Source organism: Rhinatrema bivittatum, chromosome 1, assembly GCF_901001135.1.
Source record: "Rhinatrema bivittatum chromosome 1, aRhiBiv1.1, whole genome shotgun sequence".
Lineage (NCBI taxonomy): Eukaryota > Metazoa > Chordata > Amphibia > Gymnophiona > Rhinatrematidae > Rhinatrema > Rhinatrema bivittatum.
Genome location: NC_042615.1, coordinates 162,223,303 through 162,249,454, shown reverse-complemented (window position 1 = coordinate 162,249,454; position 26,152 = coordinate 162,223,303). Strand labels below are relative to the sequence as shown.

At 44.2% G+C, this 26,152-nt stretch overlaps 1 protein-coding gene across 1 annotated transcript in view; it reads left to right on the top strand.

Moving 5' to 3' along the window:
• Nucleotides 1-26,152, top strand: part of FAM114A1 (family with sequence similarity 114 member A1) — a 124,283-nt gene that overhangs the window by 86,012 nt on the left and 12,119 nt on the right. The window contains exons 9-10 of the mRNA XM_029589400.1: nucleotides 3,543-3,625; nucleotides 24,670-24,831. Coding sequence (XP_029445260.1) covers nucleotides 3,543-3,625; nucleotides 24,670-24,831 — 245 coding nt within the window. The remainder of the gene's footprint in view (nucleotides 1-3,542; nucleotides 3,626-24,669; nucleotides 24,832-26,152) is intronic.

The window sequence follows — 26,152 nt, the reverse complement described above, 5'->3', positions numbered from 1 at the left end:
CTCGGCAAGACGCTGGGCTTGGCTTGGCTTAAGTCTTCTGACCTTCGCCCGGAGGTTCAGGACAGGCTCTCCGACCTGCCCTGTTTAGGGGATAATTTGTTTGGTGAGCAAATTCAACAAATAGTTGCTGAATTAAAGGATCATAATGAGACTCTTAAACAGCTCTCATCGATTCCTTCTGACTTCCCTTCTAAACAACCATTTAAGAAGGAACCTAAAAAGTCATTCTTCCATCCACGGAAGTATTATCCCCCACACACCAAGTCCAGGTCAACGAGGCCGTATCAAAAGCCTCAGCCTCGCCAACCTCGAAAGCAAAAGCCCACAACAGCTCCGCAACCAGGCCCTGCTTCGGGGTTTTGACTTTCACTTAGAGAGCAGATGCCTAATCCCTCTACCAAACATACCAGTAGGAGGTCGATTAAGCCACTTTACAGAAAAATGGCATCACATCACCACAGATCAATGGGTGCTAGCGATAATTGCACAGGGTTACCATCTAAACTTCCTAGCATTTGGGACACACACATTCTTTTAACAGTAGCGATTACTTGTTACCTGAAACATGACATTAGTGATTATACATATGCTGATTTCTGGTTACAGAATGTGTTAGATTTAGAGAAAGTACAAAGCTAGTGGTCACAATATGGCGATTACAAAGACAAGAAGCCCTTCATCTTTAGAGAACTTACACAATAGTTTTTCTTGTCAGTAACTTAGCAATATTTCAGGGAAGTTAGACAAAGAAATCCCTTCTGAGCATGTGCAAGCCAAACAACATAAAACCCCCAGCACACCCTATGCCAGACAGATTTTGTTGTGATCCTGCCCGCGAGGAGCGTGGGCAGGCTCTTACCTTCTCACAGCCAGTCAGGGCTGCTGACGCTGCTGCTTCTTTCTCCCTGAATCAGCTGGGGCTGTCCCCGCAGCTGCTGCCATGCGGTCGGATCCTCTGGTCCTGCCTTCCCCGACATGCTGCTGTGATCCCGGGCCCTTCAGTCAGCAGGCCGTCTCTGCTGGTGCCTGCTACAGCCCGGGTCCTTGCCTGGCTGGGAAGCTGTCCCTGCCAGTGCCTGCAGCCTGCTACAGCTCTCTACTCTGCCTGCAGTTTTACCTCTCCTCCTGGGCTGTCTTCACGGCATGGAGCCGTTCCTGCAGTCAGCCCTTCTCCTGCTTCAGTCCTTGCAGCTGGGAGCTGCTCTACTGATCTGCCTTCACCTAGCTCCAGCCCAGGGCTGCTCCACTGCTTCCCTGGCTCTCCACGTGGCTGAGGACGCCACCAGCTTCCAGCACTCATCTCTCCAGCTTCCTAGGGCGCGAGCGCGCCTCTCTCGTTTGTTCTTCAAGGGCCAGCCAGGTGTGGCCCCTGCTGGCTCCTCCCTGGGCGTTGTCCACCTCAGCTCTTCAAAGGGATTCAACGTTCAGTCTGTCTTTGCCTTCGCAAGGAGTTGGTCACTCCTGAGACCCTCGTTCCAGGAGCTGCCTTGAGTTCCAGCCTTCTGCAAGGTCTAAGTGTTCCATGTTTCCAGTTGTTCCAGTCCTGATGTTTGCTTGTTCCTGTTCCTGCCTTGAGGTCTGATTCCTAATCCGGTATCCATGATCCAGTCCAGATATTACAAGCCTGTACCTTGATCCTGAAACTCGCCTGAAAGCTAAGTACTTCGCTTCTGAATCTCTTGAAAGCTATCACCTTGATCCAGTGTCCTCCAATGTCCTGGTACCTCGCGGCAAGCCACGCCGTGGCCGTGACCAGCCCTCGGGGCGGGCTGATTAGGGCCATCTGCGATGCAAGCCATGTACCTCGTTTCTAAGTCCCTGAGGAGTCCTTGTTCCTGATCCTGTTTCCTGCCTTGGCTGCCAGTGTGCAGCAATCCTGCCTTGGCTGCCGGTGCGCAGCAACCAGCTTCTTCCCTGTTACCTTGATGTTGGTGCCAGATCCAGTTCCTGATCCAGTCCATGTGTTCTGCCCTTCGTCTTGTCTGGCTCCTGAGCCTTCTGGTCCTGTTGGGCCCTGGAGTGGCCAACAGGTGGGATTCGTCCCTGTGCTTTGGAGCTTCCCTTCCTGCCAGCCGACGGGGCTTCGGATGTCAGTATCCCAGCATCGGAGTTCGCTTCACCTGGATCTCTCCTGCATTCTCCTGTTCTCAGCGTGGTCCGCGACCAGCCTTCCTGGGCTGAGTAGGGCGCGCATGGGACAGGGTGGTCCGTGACTCAGTCCCGCGGGTGGTCTGAGTAGGGCGCCCTGAGGGACAGTGCCCATGTCTTCCTTCAGCCCTTGTTCCTGAGTCTACATCTGCACCCTCAGTACCTCACTTCTGAACCTACCTCAGCATCTTCAGTACCCTCGCCTTTGAATCTACCTCCGCACCTTCAGTACCTTGCTTCTGAGTCTACGTCAGCACGCCCAGTACCTTGCCTCTGAGTCTACGTCTGCACTCCCAGTACCTTGCTTCTGAGTCTACGTCTGCACTCCCAGTACACTGCTTCTGAGTCTACGTCTGCACTTCCAGTACCCTGTTCCTGAGTCTCGTCTGAATCTATGTTCCAGACTTCGCTGTCCTGGCCTCTGTCCGGCCTGCCGCTTCATGCTGTACCCTGCGGCAGGTCCGAAAGGGCTGGGAACGGTCGGAGGACTGTTCACAAGACCAACATTGCGTTGTTGGGTCTTCCGAAGCGTGCAGGTCCGGGGGAAGGCCTGTCGCCTTGTCATCACTCCAGTCTTGCTTCCGTCCTACCCATGCTTGGGCATGCCACGCCTCCCGCGGCCCTCTTCGGAATCCTCTGGGGTCGAGCCGCGGCCCAAGGACACACCTCTCTCAGGAAGTGGGATCGCTCTCCTAGCGCTCCACAACAGATTTGCTGCTGAGAACTGATTCTGAACAGACAACAAGCCAAATCTCGCAGTTTGGCATGCTGTCAAACACTGTGAAACATTTCTCAGCATTGTGAAATCCCTTCTCTCCAGCCGAGAACCTGCTTAGCTGTCTCACTATTTGGGAGGGCCTGGAGACATTTTTCCAAGAAGGTGACAGTTTCCGCTAGGCTTTTGTATATACTTATTCCCTATTAGTCGGGGAAATTACTCTTGCTTATTGTGCTGATATACTGTATCTATTCTGTTTTATTATTTGTCTCAGGTGTTCTCATAAACACCTGTTTTGTGCATATATTATACAGAAAATATTTCTTTTCATTGTTTCACATTAAGACATGGTGAGTGTTGGTATTCTCTTTGTTTTGCGTGATACAGACTGCCAGGCAAATACCTCATTCCTGAACCTATTACAAAAGCCCACTGACACACAATGTCCAAAAGAGAGAATCTTTTACATTGTTCTTATTTTAAATCAGCAGTTCAGTGGAGCTGGCAAGAAAGTTGACAGTAATTTTACCAAGATATTATTGATATGTCACAACACATTATACAAGAATGGTTTGGCACTAGGGCATTTGGTGATGGCTACCAGTTGCTCACTGTTCTGTTGAATATATTGCTAATTGGGGCCAGAATCATGATGACACGTCTTTTTCTTCTGCAGGCGAGTCAGAAGAGTTTATTAGTAGGCTTACTGAGCTACTATTTGAATTACATGTGGCTGCTACGCCTGACAAACTCAATAAGGTATTGTTTTAAAATTATTTTTATTCATTTTCTAGATTCCACTTTAAACAGTCATGCTGAGAAGTACATTTATACATTTGTTTGCCATATAATTTGAAAAATAAATATCCTTGTAGTTTTAAAAATGTTAAACTTTGGACTATAGCTACAGTACAGTGATTTTTTTGTCCTTAAATCTACTTATTAGTTAAGGATTCCTGGCATCTAAGATACAGTATGACCAGGTGTTTATGAACACACATATATTGTATAAGTGAAATCAATGTTAAGCCCAACAAAATATAGAATTTATGGTTCTGGAGTGATTGAGCTGAAAGGTTTAACACAAAAGGGAGAGAATAACCTTGAAGCACTATACATATATGACCAATAGTCAATAAGTGTTTTTGATGAATGTAAAGATTTGCAAGGTAAATACTGTAGATTATACTATCAATACTGGATTCTGTTCCCATTATAATCCAGCTCATAGCCAGTTTATCACATTCAGTATTAATAGAAAGAGAATGTAGAATAGGTCCCAGAAAGCAGATACGTGAAGGTTAGACACGCGCTAAACAAAATACTCTGCTACCATGCTAGAAGCAGAACCATGCTGTGGTGCGTGTGCTGCAGTGCCTATAAATAACCTTCCTTTTGTGCTATGTTCTGCGTCACTGCCACAGAGTTCTGACTGTCCCAATTGCAAACGACTAAAGCTATAGAATATGACAACAAAGTAAGGAAAGTCATGCACTCCAGAGAGATGCAGTATACTTAAACATGAAAGGTGGTGCAACCATTTCTTTTTCTGCACAATTTTCTCTCATTTAAACTAGAGCCCAACCCCACACGACTCAGGTACCCTTGCTAGCCCCAAGGACAGAGGAAAATCTTCTCTGAAAATTTCCTCCAGTGTCAGCTCACAGATGCAGCAGCCATCTTCCGTCCCTTCTTGGACTTAAGTGTATCACCTCCACAGCAGATGTAGCATTTTAAGAACTAAATTGATATAAATTCCAGATGAATTAAGTTTTTGACCCTATTACACTGGCCTTAGGATATACAATCACATTCATATTTGCATATTTTATTCTAAAGACTGAAACAAGAAGTACTATTGTAATCCTTTGATAAATAGCAGTATCACTAGAACAAGCTGCAGTAGTCCTGGTTTTGTTTAATTGAGTATATGGAGATATAACCTTGCTTATCTTATGAAAATCAGAACTACTTTTTCTTGTATGCAAGGAAGTAAAGTCCAGACTAGCTTTGCCTGTGTAGGTCCATAATGTCCATGAGGAAATGTCAAGTGCTGCCAGGCTGCATTTCAGTGGAACCCATAGAAAGGGTTGCTAATTTTGCACAAAACTGAGTTTACATAGGGTACAAAGTCACCTTTGACCCAGTGAGCCATAACTTATTCCCTGCTTCACTTGTCCATCAGCATCACTGCTGTTCCCTCTGTCTTCTCTTTGGTTCCCAGTTCTCATCTCATTTCTTTCTTCTCTCCATCATACCATTTTCTTCTTGTTTACCTTTCTTTCCCTCTGTGGTGCCAGGGGTTCTAGGTGTGATCATGTCCTTTTGTCACTAAGTGCCATGATCTTTTTCAGTTTAATGGTAAGAGCCCAACTTTCAAAACTATGCGTGATACACCATTCGTGTACAAGTGAACCCATGGTGATGCTAACAAGTATTTAAAAACCTATGCAGTGGGAGATATGTACATTTTTTAAATATGTGTATGCCCACGTGCTTTCCGTTTTCATGTTTACATGAACTTTCACATGGATACCATTTCTGGTTCCACTAGAGTAGGCACGTTGGTAAAATGGCAGTCCCTGCTCAGCAGGCCAACTTCATAGGTGGGAATGTAAGGAGTCATTTCTTTAGTAACTTGTTGCCTGTTGTGAAAACAGACTAAGCTTCATATCTGTCAAACTGCCTTGCACTGAATTTGGATATTGCTTCTTTTTTTCTCACCTAACCTAAATATAATTAGGCATTCTAGTAGAATGAACTTAACCGTAACATAAATCCCTATCGCTTTATATAAATATGCTAAAACAGAGAAATATAGACTCAGTAGAAAGCAGGTTGAGGCCACTCACAAGGTTATTCTCTCTTTAAAGAGCTTTTAGAAGAGCCCTGCAAGTGAATTGCAATCTGATCTCAACACCATATTCACCATATTTTAAATTCATGTAGCTCAACTGTATATAGTGTAGCATTTTAAAAAAAAAAGTTAACTTTTGAACAGAAGTGTAAAAGTTAAAAAAACAAAACAAAAAACCACCTCATGTACAGTCTGCATTTTATTTATGCCTGGCAGTCTGGTTTTTTTTATTGAAAATCAATGCATCATAATATCCTGAATTTCCACATGAGCTGTGTATGTAGCTCACATTTACAAGAATTATTGTCCAGATAAAGCAAAATCTAGTCTTGAGTTTCCTCCTAAGGAGCCATTCAAGAAATCCCTTTTTTCCAATGTGCTTTGCTTTAAATCATTAAGCAGTAATACAGTACAATATGTTTATTCATAACATTGTTCATGCTGCAGTTTTAGTTGGTTTTTCATTTGCAGCAAAATAGGTCTATAAATGTAATTTCAGAAAATGACTAGATTGTTATAGTTTATAAAACTTGATAGTTTTTGGGACTGCCCTGATTTTATCTCCTCTTCCTCAGAGAAGCAGACAAGATTCCTTAGGTCCGCATGCTGAAAAGGCTGGTCAAAAAGTCTCTTCTGAGACTAAACTTGTCAAGATCACTTTAAACTGTGAGAGAGCCATTCTCTGCAAATCCTGCATGCACAAACCCTCAGCTCTGAACAGGAAACACAACCCTTCCTGTACCTCTGCATACTACTGTCTCTAATCCACAGTACCAACTTTAAAACTGGTTTACAGATCCCCAGATATGGGCAGAATGTTTAGGCTTTTTGGTTTTCAGAAATTAAATTCTGTCTTTGAAGCCCAGCAGAGGTTCCTTACTTCTGTTAGTGTTTATAGGAACATAGCAGTTTCCAGATAGAAATCTGAAAACCATAATCTCCAACTCCCCAATTTTACTTTTGCAGAAATTATGATTTCTATACTTTTATCCAAACCATTGTACTGCAGCAGCTACCAGCAGCTTACAACCTCTGTCGGACTCCAAAGATTACATAAAAGAATAAAAAAAAGATTTAAAGTACATCAATATACAATCATAAAAGCCAAGAGAAAAGATATATACAATACATTATATTAACTCATTTAATACATTGAAAATGTATACAAACTTCCAACCCCATCAACTCTATGATAAGTTCAAAAACCCATACAAAATATATTTATCAAAAAAATTCATTTTAATGATATTACTTCACAATCCAAAAATGACCACCCACATGTAGTGAATATTAATACAATATTCCCAAAATCGCTCATGAATCCAATGAGTGCTTTAAGAAAAAATTAATAAAACATGACTAAAAACAAATTGGACAGTTTCATGAGAAAGGAGAAGACGAGACAGTTATCAACAAGTTTATTGACCACACTGTATGAGTTTATTCCCCTCATTTGTGATGTTTTAAATGTATTGTAATTTTTGATTATGTGTGTTTTGAGGTATGCCACCACAATCAGTGGAGTGTGCGGCTAAGAACTTTTAAATAAATGTTTATTAATTTTTTTGTTCAAAGCACTGGTTGGGTTCGTGAGTTATTTGGGGAATATTGTATTACTTCACAACCACTATAATACAGAAATGAAAATAATCATCACAATATTATTACAAGGAACCCCACAACACATACCTATAATAAAAACACACATACATACCATCCATACACAAACATTCAACTAAAACCAGTAGTTCCACTTTCCCTCAAAAAAATCTTATAACTACTGGCCATTAATCAGTAACCAAAAACTGTTTTAAACTTATCTGACAGAAAGTGAGTAAAAACCAGAAACAATAATACCTTTTTTTTTTTTTTTTACACATGTTATAATCCTTATACAGATCCAGTCATTCTCTCATGATTTATCACTATTTTCTGAACAAATTTCTTTTCATATACCCAGATCCTCATCAACATGTTCATTAACTATCAAAGATTGCCATAAGATAAGGTTCCCTCTCCTGAGCATAAAAAAGCAAACCAGAAACTCAGAGCTAACTTGACAGTTTGTTTTTTTTTGTAATTGAAATTTTTATTTGCTGACACCAATGATAGTATACAATACAGAGCAAACAAGTACAATAAAATTAAAAAAGGATACAGCCAAAATTGTTTTCTTTTAAAACTTCAGGAGTACAAATAGGACTATCAAGAAAAAGCTGTTGTTCAGTTGAAATTGTGGGAAGGGACAGAGCAACTAAATACGAATCAGTGACAGAATCCTTTATGTCCACATTTGTGCTATTCAAGGAGGTATAGACATCTGTGAAACATTGTCATATACCCGCGGACGTCGTAAGGACCTCGCCTGCAGTATTCTTAATTTTGGCTATGGAACCCTGAGACATAAAGTTCCTTATGCGCCTGTCCAGACAGCACCTACATAAGAACATGCCATACTGGGTCAGACCAAGGATCCATCAAGCCCAGCATCCTCTTTCCAACAGTGGCCAATACAGGGCATAAGAATCTGGCAAGTACCCAAAAACTAAGTCTATTCCATGTTACTGTTGCTAGAAATAGCAGTGGCTATTTTCTAAGTCAACTTAATTAATAGCAGGTAATGGACTTCTCCTCCAAGAACCTATCCAATCCTTTTTTAAACACAGCTATACTAACTGCACTAACCACATCTCCTGGTAACAAATTCCAGAGTTTAATTGTGCGTTGAGTGAAAAAGAACTTTCTCCTATTAGTTTTAAATGTGCCACATGCTAACTTCAAGGAGTGCCCCCTAGTCTTTCTATTATCCGAAAGAGTAAATAACTGATTCACATCTACCCGTTCTAGACCTCTCATGATTTATTTTTGTTTGTAATTATTTTTATTGAGTTTCAAAAGATAACACAACTGATGGACAGAATTCCAATATCAACAGTAAAAGTTACACAATGTGTGCAATAACTATTAACTAATCTCATATCAGTATTATTTACCCTCCCTCCCTCCCTTCCCCCCCCCCCCCCCCCCAATACTCATCCCATACCCCTGACACCATTGGCTTGGAAGTAAATATGGGTATCATTAAGCATAACAAGGTGTCATTAAGCATAATAAGTGCTGTAACTGGCTTTATTCTCATGATTTTAAACACCTCTATCATATCCCCCCCTCAGCCGTCTCTTCTCCAAGCTGAAAAGTCCTAACCTCTTTAGTCTTTCCTCATAGGGGAGCTGTTCCATTCCCCTTATCATTTTGGTCGCCCTTCTCTATACCTTCTCCATCGCAATTATATCTTTTTTGACATGCGGCGACCAGAATTGTACACAGTATTCAAGGTGCGGTCTCACCATGGAGCGATACAGAGGCATTATGACATTTTCCGTTTTATTCACCATTCCCTTTCTAATAATTCCCAACATTCTGTTTGCTTTTTTGACTGCCGCAGCACACTGAACCGACGAGTTCAATGTGTTATCCACTATGATGCCTAGATCTCTTTCTTGGGTGCTAGCTCCTAATATGGAACCTAACATTGTGTAACTATAGCATGGGTTATTTTTCCTTATATGCATCACCTTGCACTTATCCACATTAAATTTCATCTGCCATTTGGATGCCCAATTTTCCAGTCTCATAAGGTCTTCCTGCAATTTATCACAATCTTCTTGTGATTTAACTACTCTGAATAATTTTGTATCATCTGCAAATTTGGTTGCTTCACTCCTACAACCTCTGCCTGCACCAAAAGCACCTTGGACCCATATATCCACAGACTTTATCGTAGAGTTGCTCCCATCTGTCGGCAATCAATTGATTTGGGTGGTAGTAGGTAGATTTTCAAAGATGGCTCACTTCATTCCTCTTCCTAAGTTACTCACAGCTCCAGAGCTTGCACAGCTATTCACGCAGCACATGCTCCGTTTACATGGACTACCTCAACATATCTCTTCTGACCGAGGATCCCAATTTACGAGTAAATACTGGCAAGCCCTTTGTAAAACAATTCGGAGTACAGTTAGATTTTACCACGGCATATCAGCCCCAAGGTAATGAGCAAACTGAGCGAGTAAATTGGACTCTAAAGACGTTCCAATTCAGCTACTACAGTAGTTTTTGGTCGACAACCTGTTCCACCACTGCCTATGCAACTCACTATCTCTTCTCCAGCTGCCCAGCTTACATCCCAGCAACTCCATGCATTATGGGAAGACATCCAAACAAATATCACAAAGGCAATTGACGATGCTAAAAGAACCACTGACAAACATCGACGTCCAGCTCCCATTTTCTGCACTGGAGACCGGATATGGTTAAGTACACGCCATATCCGCCTTAGAGTACCTTCAATGCGGTTGGCACCCAAGTACATTGGACCTTTCAAAATTACCGATCGTTTAGGTCCTGTAACCTATCACTTTCAGTTACCTTCTAAGCTTTGGATACATAATTCATTCCATGTATTCCTACTGAAACCACTAATACTTTCCTGGCCACATCGTAAGATGCCAGAAACACCCAAAGTGGTGTCCGAAGAAGATCAAATCTGTCAAGTCAAAGAAATATTAAATGTGCGTCATCGTCTCCGATGTTGGGAGTATCTTATGGCCTAGGAAGGCTATGGACCAGAAGAAAACACCTGGGAACCAGCCTCTCACATTCTAGACAAATCACTTCTTCAGCAATTCCATCAAGAACATCCACACAAGCCTAAGCCTTTTTTGAGGGTGCGTAAGAGGGGAGGTACTGTTAGAAAACCCGACCGTGAATCGCTGCGGTCAGGCCTTCCTACCTGCTCCGGCAAGTCTGAGGGATATGTTTTTGACATCGAGGGGCTGCTGCGCTGTTCCCTAGGGGCTGCGGGCCGATCGCACAGCTTGAATCGCCATTTTGGCAGCGTCGGTGCACACCCCTCGGGATGCGTGCGCGCAGGTCAGTGACATCATTAGACATCTTAAAGGGACAGCGACAGGAGATCAGGGCTCGAGGCAAAGAACCTGTTATCAGAAGCACTGAACTATTTAAAGAGCAACCGTTTCACGTTTTCTTTGTCTTGGTAACAGTTAGGGCTCAGTGAAGTCTACCAATCTGCTCCAGCTTCAGCCTTCATTTGTCTCGGCCTGATCCTGCTTCAGATTGATCCTGATTCAGTCTGTTCCTAATCCAGCCTGTTCCAGATCCAGTATTTACCACGGTTAGTTTGCCTGGTTTCAAACGGGGTGGAGCGGGTAGGGTCATCAGAGCCCTGGTGAGCTGACTAGTGCGGACGTCGGTGCTGTGGCACTTGCATGGGTATCCAGCCGAGCATGGAGACATTCGGAGGAGGCCAATGCCTCAAGAAACCGCTGCTGTTCTTGAATCTTCAAGGCCAGACTCAGAATGGCCTGGAGGGTGGAAGGCTCCGCCGAGTCCATGGCCTTGGCAACCTGTTGCGCTGGTGGTGGACCTTTGGCCTGAGGTGGGGTTGACGCTACCCGCAGGGCAAGCCCTACGGGTCCCCACTTTCGGGAGGTGGAGTAGGTTAAGAGATGGAGGCCGACTAGAGCTTCGCTAATGCCAGCCCACGTTCCCCGCAGGTTGAGCCCTTGGGTGCCGGGGCCGGCTGGTCTTAGGCAGGCCTCCGTGTGACAATTCTCAGTTGGTGAAGACAAGGGTACGCCAGGGACCAGCAGAGGTATCAGAGGACCAAGGATGGTCTGGACGAAGCAGGGTTCCAGAGACCCGGACGCTGACAGGAACAGAGTAGAACAGGAGGTGTCCAGGTAAAGATAGGCTGACGCCTGAGAGGCCAAGTCCGTAGGATACTGAAGGAGAGTTCAAGGCAAGTTGGAGTCAGGGCAGGCAGCTAGCAAGCAAGGTACCAGGAAGCAGAGCAAGGGTCAGAGCCAGGAAATCAGTTCAAGCGTAGTCCAACGAAGCAGAGGTCCATACCAGTGGATCAGTCTAAGGTAGTCCAACATAGCAGAGCTCAATACCAGAGGATCAGTCCAAGCATAGTCCAACGAAGCAGAGGTCCATACCAGTGGATCAGTCTAAGGTAGTCCAACATAGCAGAGCTCAATACCAGAGGATCAGTCCAAGGGAGCAAGGAAGAGACAAAGGAACAACCAGGAACAGTGACAGGAACCAGGAATGATGGGCAATGAGCACATGAGCAATCCTTGAGACCTGTTGCTAAGGCAGGGCCCTGCCTTTTATACAGAGGCCCAGTGATGTCATTATCCAGGGCCGCAGGCTACTTTCCCGCCGCGGCCCCTTTAAGAGTACGAGGATCATGTGCTCACCTAAGCCAGGGTCCAGAGGAAGCAAGACGGTGGCGTCACTCCGCAGCCCACGTGGGAAAGCCCGCCAAGCGCAGGGAGGAACCGCAGAGGAGGCTGCAAGCGCTCGGGGATGGAGGCAGCTGCCCACCGCCGTTAGCAAAGGTGAACCAGGGCTTACAGCTGGATTCCTGGGGTGAGTAGGCCCAGGCACAGGCTTACTGTGTCTGGGACGCATAACAAATGTTTGTTTTTATTGATCACTGATTCAGGAATACGTTTACCTGCCTGCCACCATATACTTAGAAATGTCACATCCTGACTGGGTCCCTGGACTTTTGTCTGATTTATTAACTACCCGTCTTTTTCCCATTCCTGACATAGGGTTAAAGCTTCAGCAATTTCATGTGCGTTTCTTCCCTGAAGTAAGATATCATGCAATATCTGTGCAACCTTTTCGTGACAAATGGTTGGGCTATGTATGTACCCCTATGGCAGTCTGGTAAAGGTGTATTGTCGCCTGAGCCATGAGAAGGCAAACATCTCCTGATTAGAAGGAACACTAGGAATACTAAAAAATGCATTACTAATATCTACCACAGCATACCCCAGGTACCATTATGTTCTTGGATGGCATGTATTAGGTTAGCTACAGATGGGACAGCAGCATGAAGTGGTTACAGCATTCAATTTACGGTAATCCACTGTAAGGCGCCAGGAACCAACTGGTTTTAACACTGGCCATTCTTGACTGTTAAAGGGAGATTTCATGGAACACAGAAAAATTTCCTCAAAAAATGTATTTGCACCTTGGGTGAATAAATGTAATCATATGTATGCATCTTGGGAACTCTGAATAAACTTTTTCTGGTGCATAATACATATCATTACAGTATGTGTGACCCTCATTATCCCTCTTTGAACAGTCACACTGTTGATAGCAACATCTGAAATAGATTGGTGAAAGCATAAGTAACATATAAATGTTGTAATGTCAGTGTGAAGTATGGGCAAAAAGCCAAGCACATTGGCACACATTTCAGTCACCATTTAGCCTCATATAAATATGCTCTGAAACCCTTATGTGCTCAGTACAAAACAATAGGAGGAAAATCTGCACCTTTAAAAAAAAAAAAAAAAAAATCATCCGCAATGCCTTAGGAAGGTACAGTACAAAGAATGAAAAACCGCAATCACAGAAGGGCAACATCTAACATGGATCTAACAAAATCATTTCACATGTCTGCTGTCACCGTCTGAGGAGGTGGTGGGGAAGAACATGGTAACTGAATTAAAAAAAAGGCAATGAGATAAACACAGAGGATCTTTTAATGGCAAGAAGATGGAAATGAATCATTGGGGTAGCCTGCAGAAAGTAGCAGTTCATGCCAAAACAACAGTGTAAGGACTGTATTGTGCTTCCACAAAGGCATGGGGGTGGCATTACAACCCTAAACATTTTGCTGGGCAAGCTGGATAAGTCATTGTGGTTTTTCTCTGCTATCATTTACCATGTTAAGCATTAGAAAAAGGATTTAAAGAGGATGATTTTATAACAGCTCATGTAGTGCTGAAATCCACATTTAGAATGTATAAGCGGGCTTCAGCCTTCATTTTCAAAGCAGTATTCTGTGGATGAGTCTGCTTTGAAAATTAACAGGTACACGTGTGCCCGAGTGCAGTATACGTGCGCATATTTATGCTGCTTGGGAGCACACTTTTGAAAATCTAAAGTATGTGTGTAAATGGTGTCTCCATACCGGGGAATGCCTCATTCAGTCGCATGTAAAAGTACATGCAAAATTGTTTCTGCGCATACTTTTATTCATGCAGTACTCAGAGTAATTTCAAAAAGCCCATTTACGGGCATAAATGCTTTTGAAAATTATCCCCATAAAGCAGATCCACAAATATACAGTAAATGACAAAAAGTGGACTATACACTCACTGAAATGAGCTTTGCTTTTGTTCGATTAATCATTTAACCCCGTATACATTTTTTGTGGGGGATGAGGTGAGCCATTTTCAAAACAGCCCACCCAGGAGAAAGTTTTTAGAAAATTACCCACTGGTCCAGCCAGCCTGCTGACTTTTCACCTGCTTTTCCCATTGGCTAAATTTGGCTAGACAATAGCGCATGTACATCTGAAAGTGCATTGTACGTATGCTGTTTCCTAATCCTACCCAAAGCACGCCCTTTCACTCAGCTGAAAGTACGCATGCTGCGTAAACTCACAGGTATTTTTAGCTGGATTAAGGATATACAGTTTTCAGGCAGTTCGTTTACCTGGGTAAATTGCTGTGTACCTCCTCCTAATTCAGCCCAGTCCTCAGCCAGGGGCCAAAAACGAAGACTTCCTCCAAAACCTAGCTAACATGGACCCGAAGTATGGCCTCTGGTTAGGATTTCCTTCTTCTATGTGTTAGGTTTTGCAGGTTTCGTGGACCCTTGGCCCGAGGTGGGAGTTGACACTACCTGAGGGGTTGAGCCCCACAGAACCCCACCATCGAGAGGCGAGGTGGAATGGAAACCCAGGCAACTGAACCACGGCTGTGGCCCAGGAGAGAGGAGGCATAGACGAGTTGTCTGCATCACAGCCACGTGATCGCAGGCACCTGCACTGAAGCAGTACCGCGGGATGCCCCGAGGAGCGGGGTCTGAGAGAGACAGTTCCAAGGTATCGCAGTGCTGGGCAGGTCAGGAGATAGGATATACCAGAGGAAGGATCTCCAATGCAGAGACGCACAGGGCAGGCCCCGAGGAGCGGGGAAGCGAGGAGACAGGATCCTCTGGTGTAGTAACGCTGAGGCTACCCCGAGGAGCGGGGAAGCGGAGAGACAGGATCTCTGGTGTAGTAACGCTGAGGCTACCCCGAGGAGCGGGGAAGTGTAGAGACAGGAGCGGGGAAGCGAAGAGACAGGATCTCTGGTGTGGTAATGCTGAGGCTACCCCGAGGAGTGGGGAAGCGTAGAGACAGGATCTCTGGTGTGGTAATGCTGAGGCTACCCTGAGGAGCGGGGAAGCGTGGAGACAGGATTTCTGGCAAAGTAGCACTGAGGCTACCCCGAGGAGCGGGGCAGCGCGGAGACAGGATTTCTGGCAAAGTAGCACTGAGCTACCCCGAGGAGCAGGGCAGCGCAGAGAAAGAGTCCCAGGAACAGAAGCACAGAGCAGGCCCCCGAGGAGTGGGTAACCAGAGCCAGAGTCCTCAATCAGAGAGCAGAGATCCAAGGCAGGAACCACAGGTCCTGAGAACAGGAACAAGCACCAGAGAAGCTCAGGGAACTCGTTGTCAAGTCAGTTAGCGTAGGCCAAAGGAGGTGCTTAAACATCTCAGGCTTGTGATGTCATCAGCCTGGGACGACCCTGGAGTTCCCGCCATTGGGCCTTTAAAGGGAGGACAGATGGCACGCGCGCCTAGGGAGGCTCAGAGTCGGAGCGTAGGTCGGCGGCGTCCCAGCCACCACGTGGAACACAGAAAGCCAGGAGGAATGCGGTGGTAGCGGCTGGCGACAACCGCGAGTTCACCAGGAGTGGAGAGCCGGGCATGACCTGACATGAGTTGGGACAGCCGTGGCCAATGGTCATAACATTATGAGCTGTTATCCCTGTCTCCACGTTATCCCTGGCTCTGCCTAGAGAGCAGAAGCCCAGCCTGGGAATTGAACCTATATCTTCCACAGCACTTGCCACTGGGCCGGCCTTTTTTTTTTTTTCTGCTAAAAAAAAAAAAAAAGGTAGTGAAAAATTCTTACATTAACTTATTTGTATCCAAATGCATGATATTTGGATACAAATATGTTAAGATTTGCATGTAATATACCACTTTTTTTCCCTATATATTACATGCTACCTTATAATTAAATTGATTAGGTGCTTTGCTGTCTATAAAGGTGTGACACTAGCATCTCAGGTAGCAAATTGCAGCTTTATACATGTATCATTTAAAATATGCCTGCTGCACGTATATGCACTAATTTTAAGTAGTTAATCAAGCAAATGTATTTTGTATATCTTCCTTAGGTCTTTGTTGGCTTTAATGCATGCAGGGAAACGGATTTTAAAACATGCTCATGTGAAGAACATTCCCAGTTTTACCCATTAGTTCACCAGTTTGCCCAGTCCATCTTTAGATTGTCTGGACCCCTCTGGTTCTTCAGCCTGCACTTCCCAGAGCCCCTCACCTAGTCCATTTAGGGCCTAAACAGAGCTTAGGTGTAAGGTGTAAGACTTACACCTTATCAGAAGCAGCAGTAAACATATGTGGCTAACAGCCTGCTGCACACAATGGCCACTGGCTTTAAAATACAGTGTTACGCGGGTTACTATTGGCTCTGCCCTGGAATGCCCATGTCCTGCCCTGCTTTTTTTTTTTTTTTTTCCTTTTTGCTCAAGCACGCGCATTTATGCGTGTAATTTGCAGCTTTTAAGATACGTGTGGCTCACATGCTGCCCAGATACTCGCGTATATGGTCCTTTTAGCATGAGCAATGCTTTTAAAATTCACCCCTTAGATTAGAATATTAGGACAAGGGAAAAGACTAAGCATTAAAAAAGAGACAACAGAGCCAAGAGCCAGATTAGGATTTTGAAGAGTGTAGCCTATATTAATGCCGGTCTTAGGCTTGAGCATTGCAGACAATGAAAGGTTTTAGAACATGGTCGATCTTATATTTTAGGATATGATTTGTTCATTGGTTCTACGGATACAATAAGTAACGGCAGCATAGCCAAGTCCAAAGCCAACTAGGATAAGCTTCCTTGAGGTCATACAGTGCTTTTCCATATACTGTATTAAAGGCACATATGTTATATTTATTTCAAAACAACCAAATAGTGATACACGATGGGACATGTAGAGATTATTAAGTGAGGCTTCCTGAAACTGAGCCCTTCACATCCTGTTTTTCTACTCTGCTCTTAGATACCTCTCCCCCTCTGCCTCGCTACTCTTTCTGTGGATGATGTGGTAACAGCGGTCAGGAGCCAGGCCCACAAGGTTACTTTGTGGAAGTTCCCTCTTTAACCAAGCAACTTTTCACTCATTGGAGGGTTATATTTTTAGAGTGATTTAATTTACATACACAGAGAGCCAACAAAACAAGCAAAAGGGAAGAAACCTAGCCTTCATCCAGCTCTCACTGCTGTCTGGGTAGGCTAATCCTGTCCTTTAGCATTAAAGCCTAAACAATCTCTAGTCACTTTTCCTCTCCACTCTCCAAAATTCTCCTTTAATAAGGTCCAGAGTTTCTCCTAATTAATATATCCCTTCAGAGCAGGACATCTTCATTGGACCTCTAAAGCCCCTTCAAAAACGTCACAAAAAATGAGCCTTTTTGGTCTCTCTAATGCCTTTGGTTTATACTGTGAAAGGGTTATGGGGTTTATTCTCTTCTGTTCTGAGGATCTTTTAATTAGGCAAATGTTCCCTGTGTATGGGCATAACAAACAGTTCTCATTTCAGCAGATTCCTTGAAACACCAACCTTTCCATAGTTGTAAGCTCGCTCTTTCCCTCAGCTTCTCATGAGGACATTCAACAAAGTCCTGCTTCCCAATCCTTCCAGCTCTCTAGTCTTCCTAGTCTTTCCATAATATTCTACTTCTGTCTGTACTCTTCTGGTACCATCCTTAACTAAGCACATTTTCCCCCTTTTATTAAACTCTAAGGATGGAGTAACTTGCACTCCCAAATTCTTACTGCAGCTGCTTCCTGGGGTCATAACACTCAAGGTTCTCCATTGACAAGCACTAGTAAGCATGAACGGGACTTCCCTCCTATGCACTGCCTTGTGAGTCCTTCAGTCTTTTTGTATGCGTTTCCACGTGGACATGTAGCTGTTCTCGCTTGTTTTTGCACTTTTTGCATTTTTCTGAAGTTCTTTACTGACGGCCATATTGTTACCAGTGCCTTGGTCCCAACCATGACTTGGTCAACTGCATTGACTGCAGTCAAATGTCACTGAGGTCCCAGAGGAATAGGGCCTGGAAATGGAGGAACTTCATAGGCAGTCAAAATTTGGAACCAGTCTTCCTCACAGTGGGGCCTTCATGGGTTCCCTCTACACCAAGTCGAGCAGGAGTAGTACCTCTGGCAAAACTTCACAACTGTGGCACCAGGCTCTGGATCCTCCAAAATTCAGGGATCAAGTAAAGCTCAGACATGTGGAGTGCAGGGCACATCAATGCAGAAGAAAAAAAATGCCGCCACTTGAAGCTTGTGGTGGATTTGGCACCAAGGCATAAATCAGCACCAAAGCAGCATTGATGCACCCAACCTTGATGCCATTGACATATCTAGCCTCAGCACTGTAAATGCATCAGTTTTTTGGAACTGTTGATGTAGATGGGGCCCCAGTCCTTGATGTAGTCAATGCAGGAGCAAGCATTAGGAGGACCTGGAGGAGACTCTTTAGAGTTACCTTCCTCCATGCTGGTGCCATTGTCTCAATCTTGCTTCCTTGGTCCTGACCCCACGCCTTCTGGAGTTGCTTCCCTTCTATGGCCCACGGGCTTCATCTGGATACTTTGGACCCCATGTGCTTTATTGTACCTCTGGTCTCCATGCAGCCATCAGCACGGTTGACCCAGGAACGGACCCTGTCCTGGAGTCCAGTACATGCTTTTTAAGAAGATGATCCTATACTGGTTTCAAAAGAGGATGGCTCTTCCCCAGCTATGGGCCAAAGGGCACAGCAGTCCATGGACCAAGTGGCTGAATTGGTGAAGACTTTCTTTACCTTATTAGTAACCAGCGACAAGGAGGATACTATTCAATTATAAGATTTGTTCCTGCAAGGGGAAGTCCCACATGCCTACACACATCAGAGCTATCAAAAAAAAAGGTCCCTGTGGTGACTTCTAGCCCTTGCTCCTTCTCTGCAGAATAATCCAGCCAAGCCGAGGATGGAGACTAGGACATCATCATCTGGGGTGGCCCCTTGGAGTATTCCCTTCTGAGACAATTAAGGACTCTGCCCCAATCACTCTTGTCCTCATTGGGGGCATCAGCTAGTGTTCCTCCACATCTGAGGATTCTTTACCTGATCCATTGAAGAATTCATCTCTGCCAAAAGATTTCTTGTACATTCCTGGATAAATTGTGTAAGGTTATTGGAGTCAACATCTATAGGGTCAAAGATCCCACGTAAAGGTCTTTGGGATACTGCAGATTTTGGAAACTCCTGCTGAGCCAGTATCAAGACTCCTGACCCCCCCTTCCCCCGAGTTCAGAAAACAAGATTTCAAATATAGGGTCCAACAAACTCCAGGCTTTGGTGTAGACCAACTGATACACCAGTCCATGGTTGTGGATACAATGTTGAAATGGACATAGAGGACCAGGATTTACTCCAACATCCCCACTCCCTGGTAAGGACCCTAGATTGTTGTACAACTTTGGGAAGAAAGTCTTTCAGAGCTAAATGCTCAACACCCGTATTGATGCCCCTCAGCTTTACATGGTATAATACTTACAATGCTGCCTCGATAAACTGAAGCTTCTCTTAGAGTCTGTAGCATATTCAGGTCTGCTATGACCTTAAGAATAGCTCAGGAATACCATGAGACTTGACAATTCAGTTCTGGTGCAAGTATTTATTTACAGTGCTTCACATTTACAGAAATAAAATAGTCACTCACCTTGCATCAGGCACAATTGTCAGGTAAAAGTACAGATATACTAGGAGGTCCTACCAAGTCTCTGGGGCCCCCTCTAGCTTTCTAGGCCTGGGTACTTATGGTAGCTGAAAAGTCCTAACCTCTTTAGTCTTTCCTCATAGGGGAGCTGTTCCATTCCCCTTATCAAGGGCTACCAAAATGATAAGGGGAATGGAACAGCTCCCCTATGAGGAAAGACTAAAGAGGTTAGGACTCTTCAGCTTGGAGAAGAGACGACTGAGGGGGGATATGATAGAGGTGTTTAAAATCATGAGAGGTCTAGAACGGGTAGATGTGAATCGGTTATTTACTCTTTCGGATAGTAGAAAGACTAGGGGGCACTCCATGAAGTTAGCATGGGACACTTTTAAAACTAATCGGAGAAAGTTCTTTTTTACTCAACGCACAATTAAACTCTGGAATTTGTTGCCAGAGGATGTGGTTAGTGCAGTTAGTATAGCTGTGTTTAAAAAAGGATTGGATAAGTTCTTGGAGGAGAAGTCCATTACCTGCTATTAAGTTCACCTAGAGAATATCCACTGCCATTAGCAATGGTAACATGGAATAGACTTAGTTTTTGGGTACTTGCCAGGTTCTTGTGGCCTGGATTGGCCACTGTTGGAAGCAGGATGCTGGGCTTGATGGACCCTTGGTCTGACCCAGTATGGCATTTTCTTATGTTCTTATGTTCCCTTCACCCAGAATCTCTTGCAGAATTCTGCCTTAAGGAAGACCAGGTTAGAAACCAGAACTGGGCTCCTTAAGGAAGAATAAGGGAGCTGTTGATACATTCTGTCACTGAGTCCCTCAGCCAGAGACAGAAGGGTTATCAACAGGCCCTTCTGGATGCAGAAGAGTGTGAGCATAATCTCCTCTGATCAATGTATGAGTCATTCAACACTGCAGCAAGATCTTCTGCTGCAATACTTGGAGCACATCAGATGGCCTGGTTTAGAACTAGCAGCCTACATAAGGGTATTCATGAAAAGTTGGGCAATGTCCCACGTTTGGGGGATAGTCTCTTTGGGGACAAGGTGAGTGAAACCATCATCCACATCAAGGAGCAACATGAAGCCATTCAGTCCTCATCGATGGGACTGAACAGCCTTCTTCATCTAAACATACTTACTTATCTTATAAGCATTCTTTCTTCTATCCACCAGTTCCAGAAATATTTTATCCCACTTGAGCTTATATAGCAACAGCTTCTGGCTCATGGGTAAGGGACATCAACCTAAAGTGCCACAGCAGGCCCAGCCTAAGACTAGTTCAAGTTTTTGACAAGTCTTGATCCTCAGAACTTGACCCCTCTGGTAGAGAGAATAATTCACCTGTTCTTTGAGGAGTGGTGGAAGATCATTAAGAACTTTTGGGTCCTCAAAATTGTGGAGTCTGGGTACCGTTTGCACTTTCCCATCTCCTGGAGCTAATCAGTGTTCAGCCCTCAATCCATATCCATCTCATTCAACCCAGCTCCTTCCTGAGATGGAGTCATTTCTCAACCAGCAAGCGATAGAACCTGCCCTTCCCAAAGATCATGGCAAAGGATTCTACTGCTGTTTCCTTATTCCCAAGAAGTCAGAGGGATTGAGACCCATCCTGGATTTATAAAGATTGAAACAGAATCTGTTATGGGAGAATTTCAGAATGAATTCCCTCTACATCATCTTGCCCTTCATCCAGGTGGAAGACTGGATGTATGCCCTGGATCTGAAAGATGCGAATGCTCACCCATCCATCAGTCTCATTAGAAATAGTTCAGGTTCATGGTGAATTCCTCTCACTACCAATACAAGGTTCTTCCCTTTATTTATGTATTTTTTTATATACCGCGGCACGTTCGGAACATCACCTCGATTTACATGTAACAGTAATGCAGCAACAGGCTTTACAAGTAACACATAAGGGAAATAATGTAACAGGCATTACACAGTAAACAAATATGGTAACAGAAGAGAACTAACCTTTGAGCTCTCCGTGGCCCCAAGGGTTTTTACAAAATGCTTGGGTAGTAATAGTACCTTCCAGGCAGGGATATTGGACTTCCTGTAGAAGACAGTCTGGCTCCTTCAATCACTAGAGTACATAATCAACTTCATCATGTGGAATCCATTCCTACACAGGGAATCATTGGGACATTGGAGGAGAAAGCATTCCTTCCATCAGATTGGGCGGTATGTCTTCGAGCAATAGTTCAGAAACTACTACAGCAGGATCAAGTCCCTGCCTGAACAATCCTAGTTGTCCTCTGTCACATAATGGCAATGGTTTATGTGGTCCCCTTAATGCACCTTAACATGAGAGTTCTCCAATTTGGCTTCTACACCCAGTAGGATCAGCTGCTCCAGCCCTTGTCATATTCCATGAAGTTCACCAAAGAAATGCATCTCTTCTATGGTTGACTAAATCCACAGTTCCTGGAGATAGGTGCTCCACTTCAAATTCTGCCTCATCAGGTAATGTTGGTGACAAATGTGTCCACAAGGTGATAGGGTATGCACATGAGCTCTTTCTGAACTCAGGGGATCTGATTAGCAATGGATTGTGTTTTTCAGGTCAACCTCTTGGAGCTATGAGCCATTTACTATGTGTTAAGAGTGTTCTCACATCCCCTTCAGGGAAAGAGAATTCTGATTCAAACTGCCAACCGTGTGGAAGTTTTATTTAAGCAAACAAGGGGGCACAGGCTCATGGACACTCTGCCAGGAGTCTCTGAAAATTTCTCACGATCACAGAGCTTTTCTCCACCATTACCTCTCACCAAATCCTGTGCGCCACTGAGAATTTGATCTAAAATTGCTCCCTCTCTTGTTTGGTTCCTGAACCAATTGCTTCATAAAACTGTCATTTATTCCATGAAGGAATGTTATCTCTCTTGTATGCCCTGATGTTTCACTTAATTGATAATTAAAATCTCCCACTATTACTGCACTACCAGTTTGTTTAGCTTCCCTAATTTCTCTTAGCATTTCACTGTCCGTCTCACCATTTTGGCCAGGTGGACGGTAGTATACTCCTATCACTATACTCTTCCCCAACACACAAGGGATTTCTACCCATAAAGTCACCAATGCCATGGGATCTCAATGTCATCTTGCCACGATTGATAAAGCCTCCTAATGAGTCTTTGGAGTCAGCTTCCCTAAAGTTTCTTATCTGGAAAGTGATATTTCTTGTAACCATCACTTCAGCTAGAAGAGTCAGTGAGCTAAAGGATTGGTTCATTACTCTCCATGTCTACAGTTCTTCCATAACAGAGTGATGTTCCACACTCACCTCAAAAATTTACCAAACCTTTTTTGGCATTTCATTTGAATTAAGCCATTGTTTTTCCCGTGTTCTTTCTAAAACCTCATGTACATGAAAGGGAGAAGGTCCTCCATTCTTTGGACTATAAAAGGGCATTGGCCTATTATCTAAAAAGAAGTCAGCCACATCATCAGACTTCTGAATTTTTTTGTCTCTTATGACCTTAATAGTTTGGGAATAACTATTACCCAGCGCACATTGTCCAACTAGCTTCCAGATTGCATCACATATTGCTGTGTTGAGGCTGGCTTCCAGATCACAGACTGTCAAGGCTCATCAGGTAAGAGCCAAGGCTACCTCAGTGGATCACTTAAGAGCTGTGTCCATTGAAGACATCTGGAAAGCTACAACTTGGTCATCACCTTCATGTCCCATGACTGTCTGTACAATCTATCAATAAATGGCAGTAACTTTGGGCAAGCAATTTTCCCAGTAGTTCACTTTCTGCGGGGGGATGGGGCAAGGGAGAAGAGTTCTGGGTTGCTTTTTCATTAAGTGCTCCACTACAGCCCTCAGCTTGGGATTCCCTATGTGTCATGGATAATTGAACCCTGCATGTCGAAGGAGAAAGCAAGTTTGCATACTGTCAATGGGGTTTTTTTTTTAGACAGAAGGATGAGTTAGCCATGCTTAATATCCGCCCGCTTCCCTGGAGGATTGAATACCTTGCCAATGCTAAGATCTGCAATCATCTGAGGGGCTCACAAGGCAGTGCAAGCACAGGAACTCCTGCACATGGTCAGTAGTGAAAACGTTACTGAGCTAGAAAGAAGGGGTCCATAAGGCACCATCGGGTGACATCACTCTCATGTCATGGCTTATTCATCCTGCTTTTTAAGGAGAACCCCATTTACAGTAAGCAAACTTGCTTTTTATTCTTTCTGGGTTGGTTGCTCCTTTACAGATTACTGTGTGAAATCCAGGTGGAGGAAAAGCAATCTAATACATAATGGGGTAGATTTACAAAAAATGCACGTTCACGTACTTTTGTTGGCGCACCAGTCGCAAACAAAAGTACGCTGGATTTTAGTAGGTACGCGCGTAGCCGCTAAAATCCAGGATCGGCGCGCGCAAGGCTGCCGATTTTGTGCAGCCGGCGCGCGCCAAGCCACGCAGCCTGCCTCCATTCCCTCCAAGGAGGGAACTCGCTTTCGCCCTCCCCTCACCTTCCCCTCCCTTCCTCTATCTAACCCCCCCCCCGGCCCTATCTAAACCCCCCCCTACCTTTGTCCAGGGATTTACGCCTCCCGGAGGGAGAAGTAAATCCCCGCGCGCCAGTGGGCCGCTAGCGCGCCGAGACACGACCTGGGGGCGGTTCCGGAGGGCGCGGCCATGCCCCCGGACTGCCCCGGGCCGAAACCACGCCCCTAGGCCCGCCCCCGAAATGCTGCGTCCCGCCCCCAAAACGCCGCGTCGATCGGCCCTGCCCCTGACAAAAAACCCCGGGACTTACGCGAGTCCCGGGCCTCTGTGCGCGCTGGCAGGCCTATGGAAAATAGGCGCGCCGGCACGCAAGGCCCTGCTGGCGTAAATCCGGGTGGATTTACGCCAGCAGGGCTTTTAAAATCCGCCCCAATGTGCCCCGTTAGTTACAGAAAATTATCCTGTCCAGTTCCCATAATAAGAGTACTTGCTGAATAATGCCTAGTGTCTGTTAAAAAGTTGTACATTTTGAGTAACCCTGCTTAAGCCAAATGTTTTGTTACTTTGTTTTTTTTCAGGCTAGGAAAAAAGCTCATGACTGGGTGACAGAAGCACATATTTCTGTTTCACTAGATGTGAAAGAGAAAGTAGAAGAAAAACATACAGAACTAGAAGAGGAAGAAGGAAATGACCCAAAAGAAGGAAACAGAAATGAAAAAAGGGAAAGCAAAACTTTGGAGGTAAAAGAGTGCACTCAAAGTATGACAAACATTATTGTAGCTCTCATCCTCCTATCTGGCCCTACACCCCCCCCCCCCCAAAAAAAAAAACACACACACACACAATGACCTTTCTGTCTTCCAAAAGGCATTCGTGCTGGCTTGTTATTGTTGGACATTCGTACAAAGTTTGATGAGGTTCACTCCAAGCCTCAGCTATGATAGTGGTGGTCTGTCTAGTAAATTAGCACCACGAGACGAATCGTATTTTTTCAATTCTGGGTCTTCATGTTGCTCTGCATTCTCATGTCTCCAGCATATTCAGTGTTGCTTTTTATTGAGTCCCTTAAATTTTACATTGGGAACTTGATTGACATGGCTTCTCACCTGACCTCTCTACTGACAGTATATCTTTTCAGTCGCTGCCTACTCATTAGGGTCTTCCAGCTGATCGTATCTCTCATACCCAGAATATGGATACTATTGAACCACTGTTGGTAAGCCTCAGTTGCCCATGGTTCTTTCTCTTCTCGAGTAGTTTTATTCATGCTGTTAAATAAGTGCATATTTATTTATGCTGTTAAACAAGTGCATGTTCATGGATTTATATTTGATTCTGGGCTTTCTACCTTCCTTTAATTGATAGAATAATGAAAGCTGTTGCATTGCTATATAAGGAACCTTCCCAGCTTATTTTTTATCAAATTATTTGAGATTCATAGTTGCCATAACCTTGATTACTATAACTTTTGTCTGTTTTCCTAACCTTTCCCTTTAAGTAGTTACATCTGACACATTATCCAGAATTTCTGAGCAAGTTAAGCATGTTGTTGAGGGATTTCACAAAACTATTTGTGAAACACTGCGGTTTTAAGTGTGCAGTGCTTAAAAGTGTTTTATGAAGAATATGTTCAGAGGTTTAACACTGGTAAATCTTCCTTTACATATGTAAAAAGTACCCATGATCCCTGCCTAAGTTGAAATTTCAAAAGGAAGCTCCCTGCAGTTTGTTTGTTTTTTTAAATTAAAAAGTCCCCTATAAATCCAGAGTAATTTAATAATAGATTAATTTTCACATTTTGTTTTAAATTGCATATAAAGCTCTGCATAGTTCTGGATCAGCAAATGTGACTCAGTCATCCATGCTTGGCATTATTAGGTAATCTGTTGCTATCACTTGATGATGTCACGAAAAGGAAAAACCATTATTGAAAATTACAGAGTATGGATCTGTTTGTTTACGTCCCCTGATTTAAAAGTCCGATGAGACACAGTCAGGGATTGTTCTTGAAGCTGGCGTATGTGTTGCTGTTGCCCACAATCCCAGAGGTGGAAGGACACT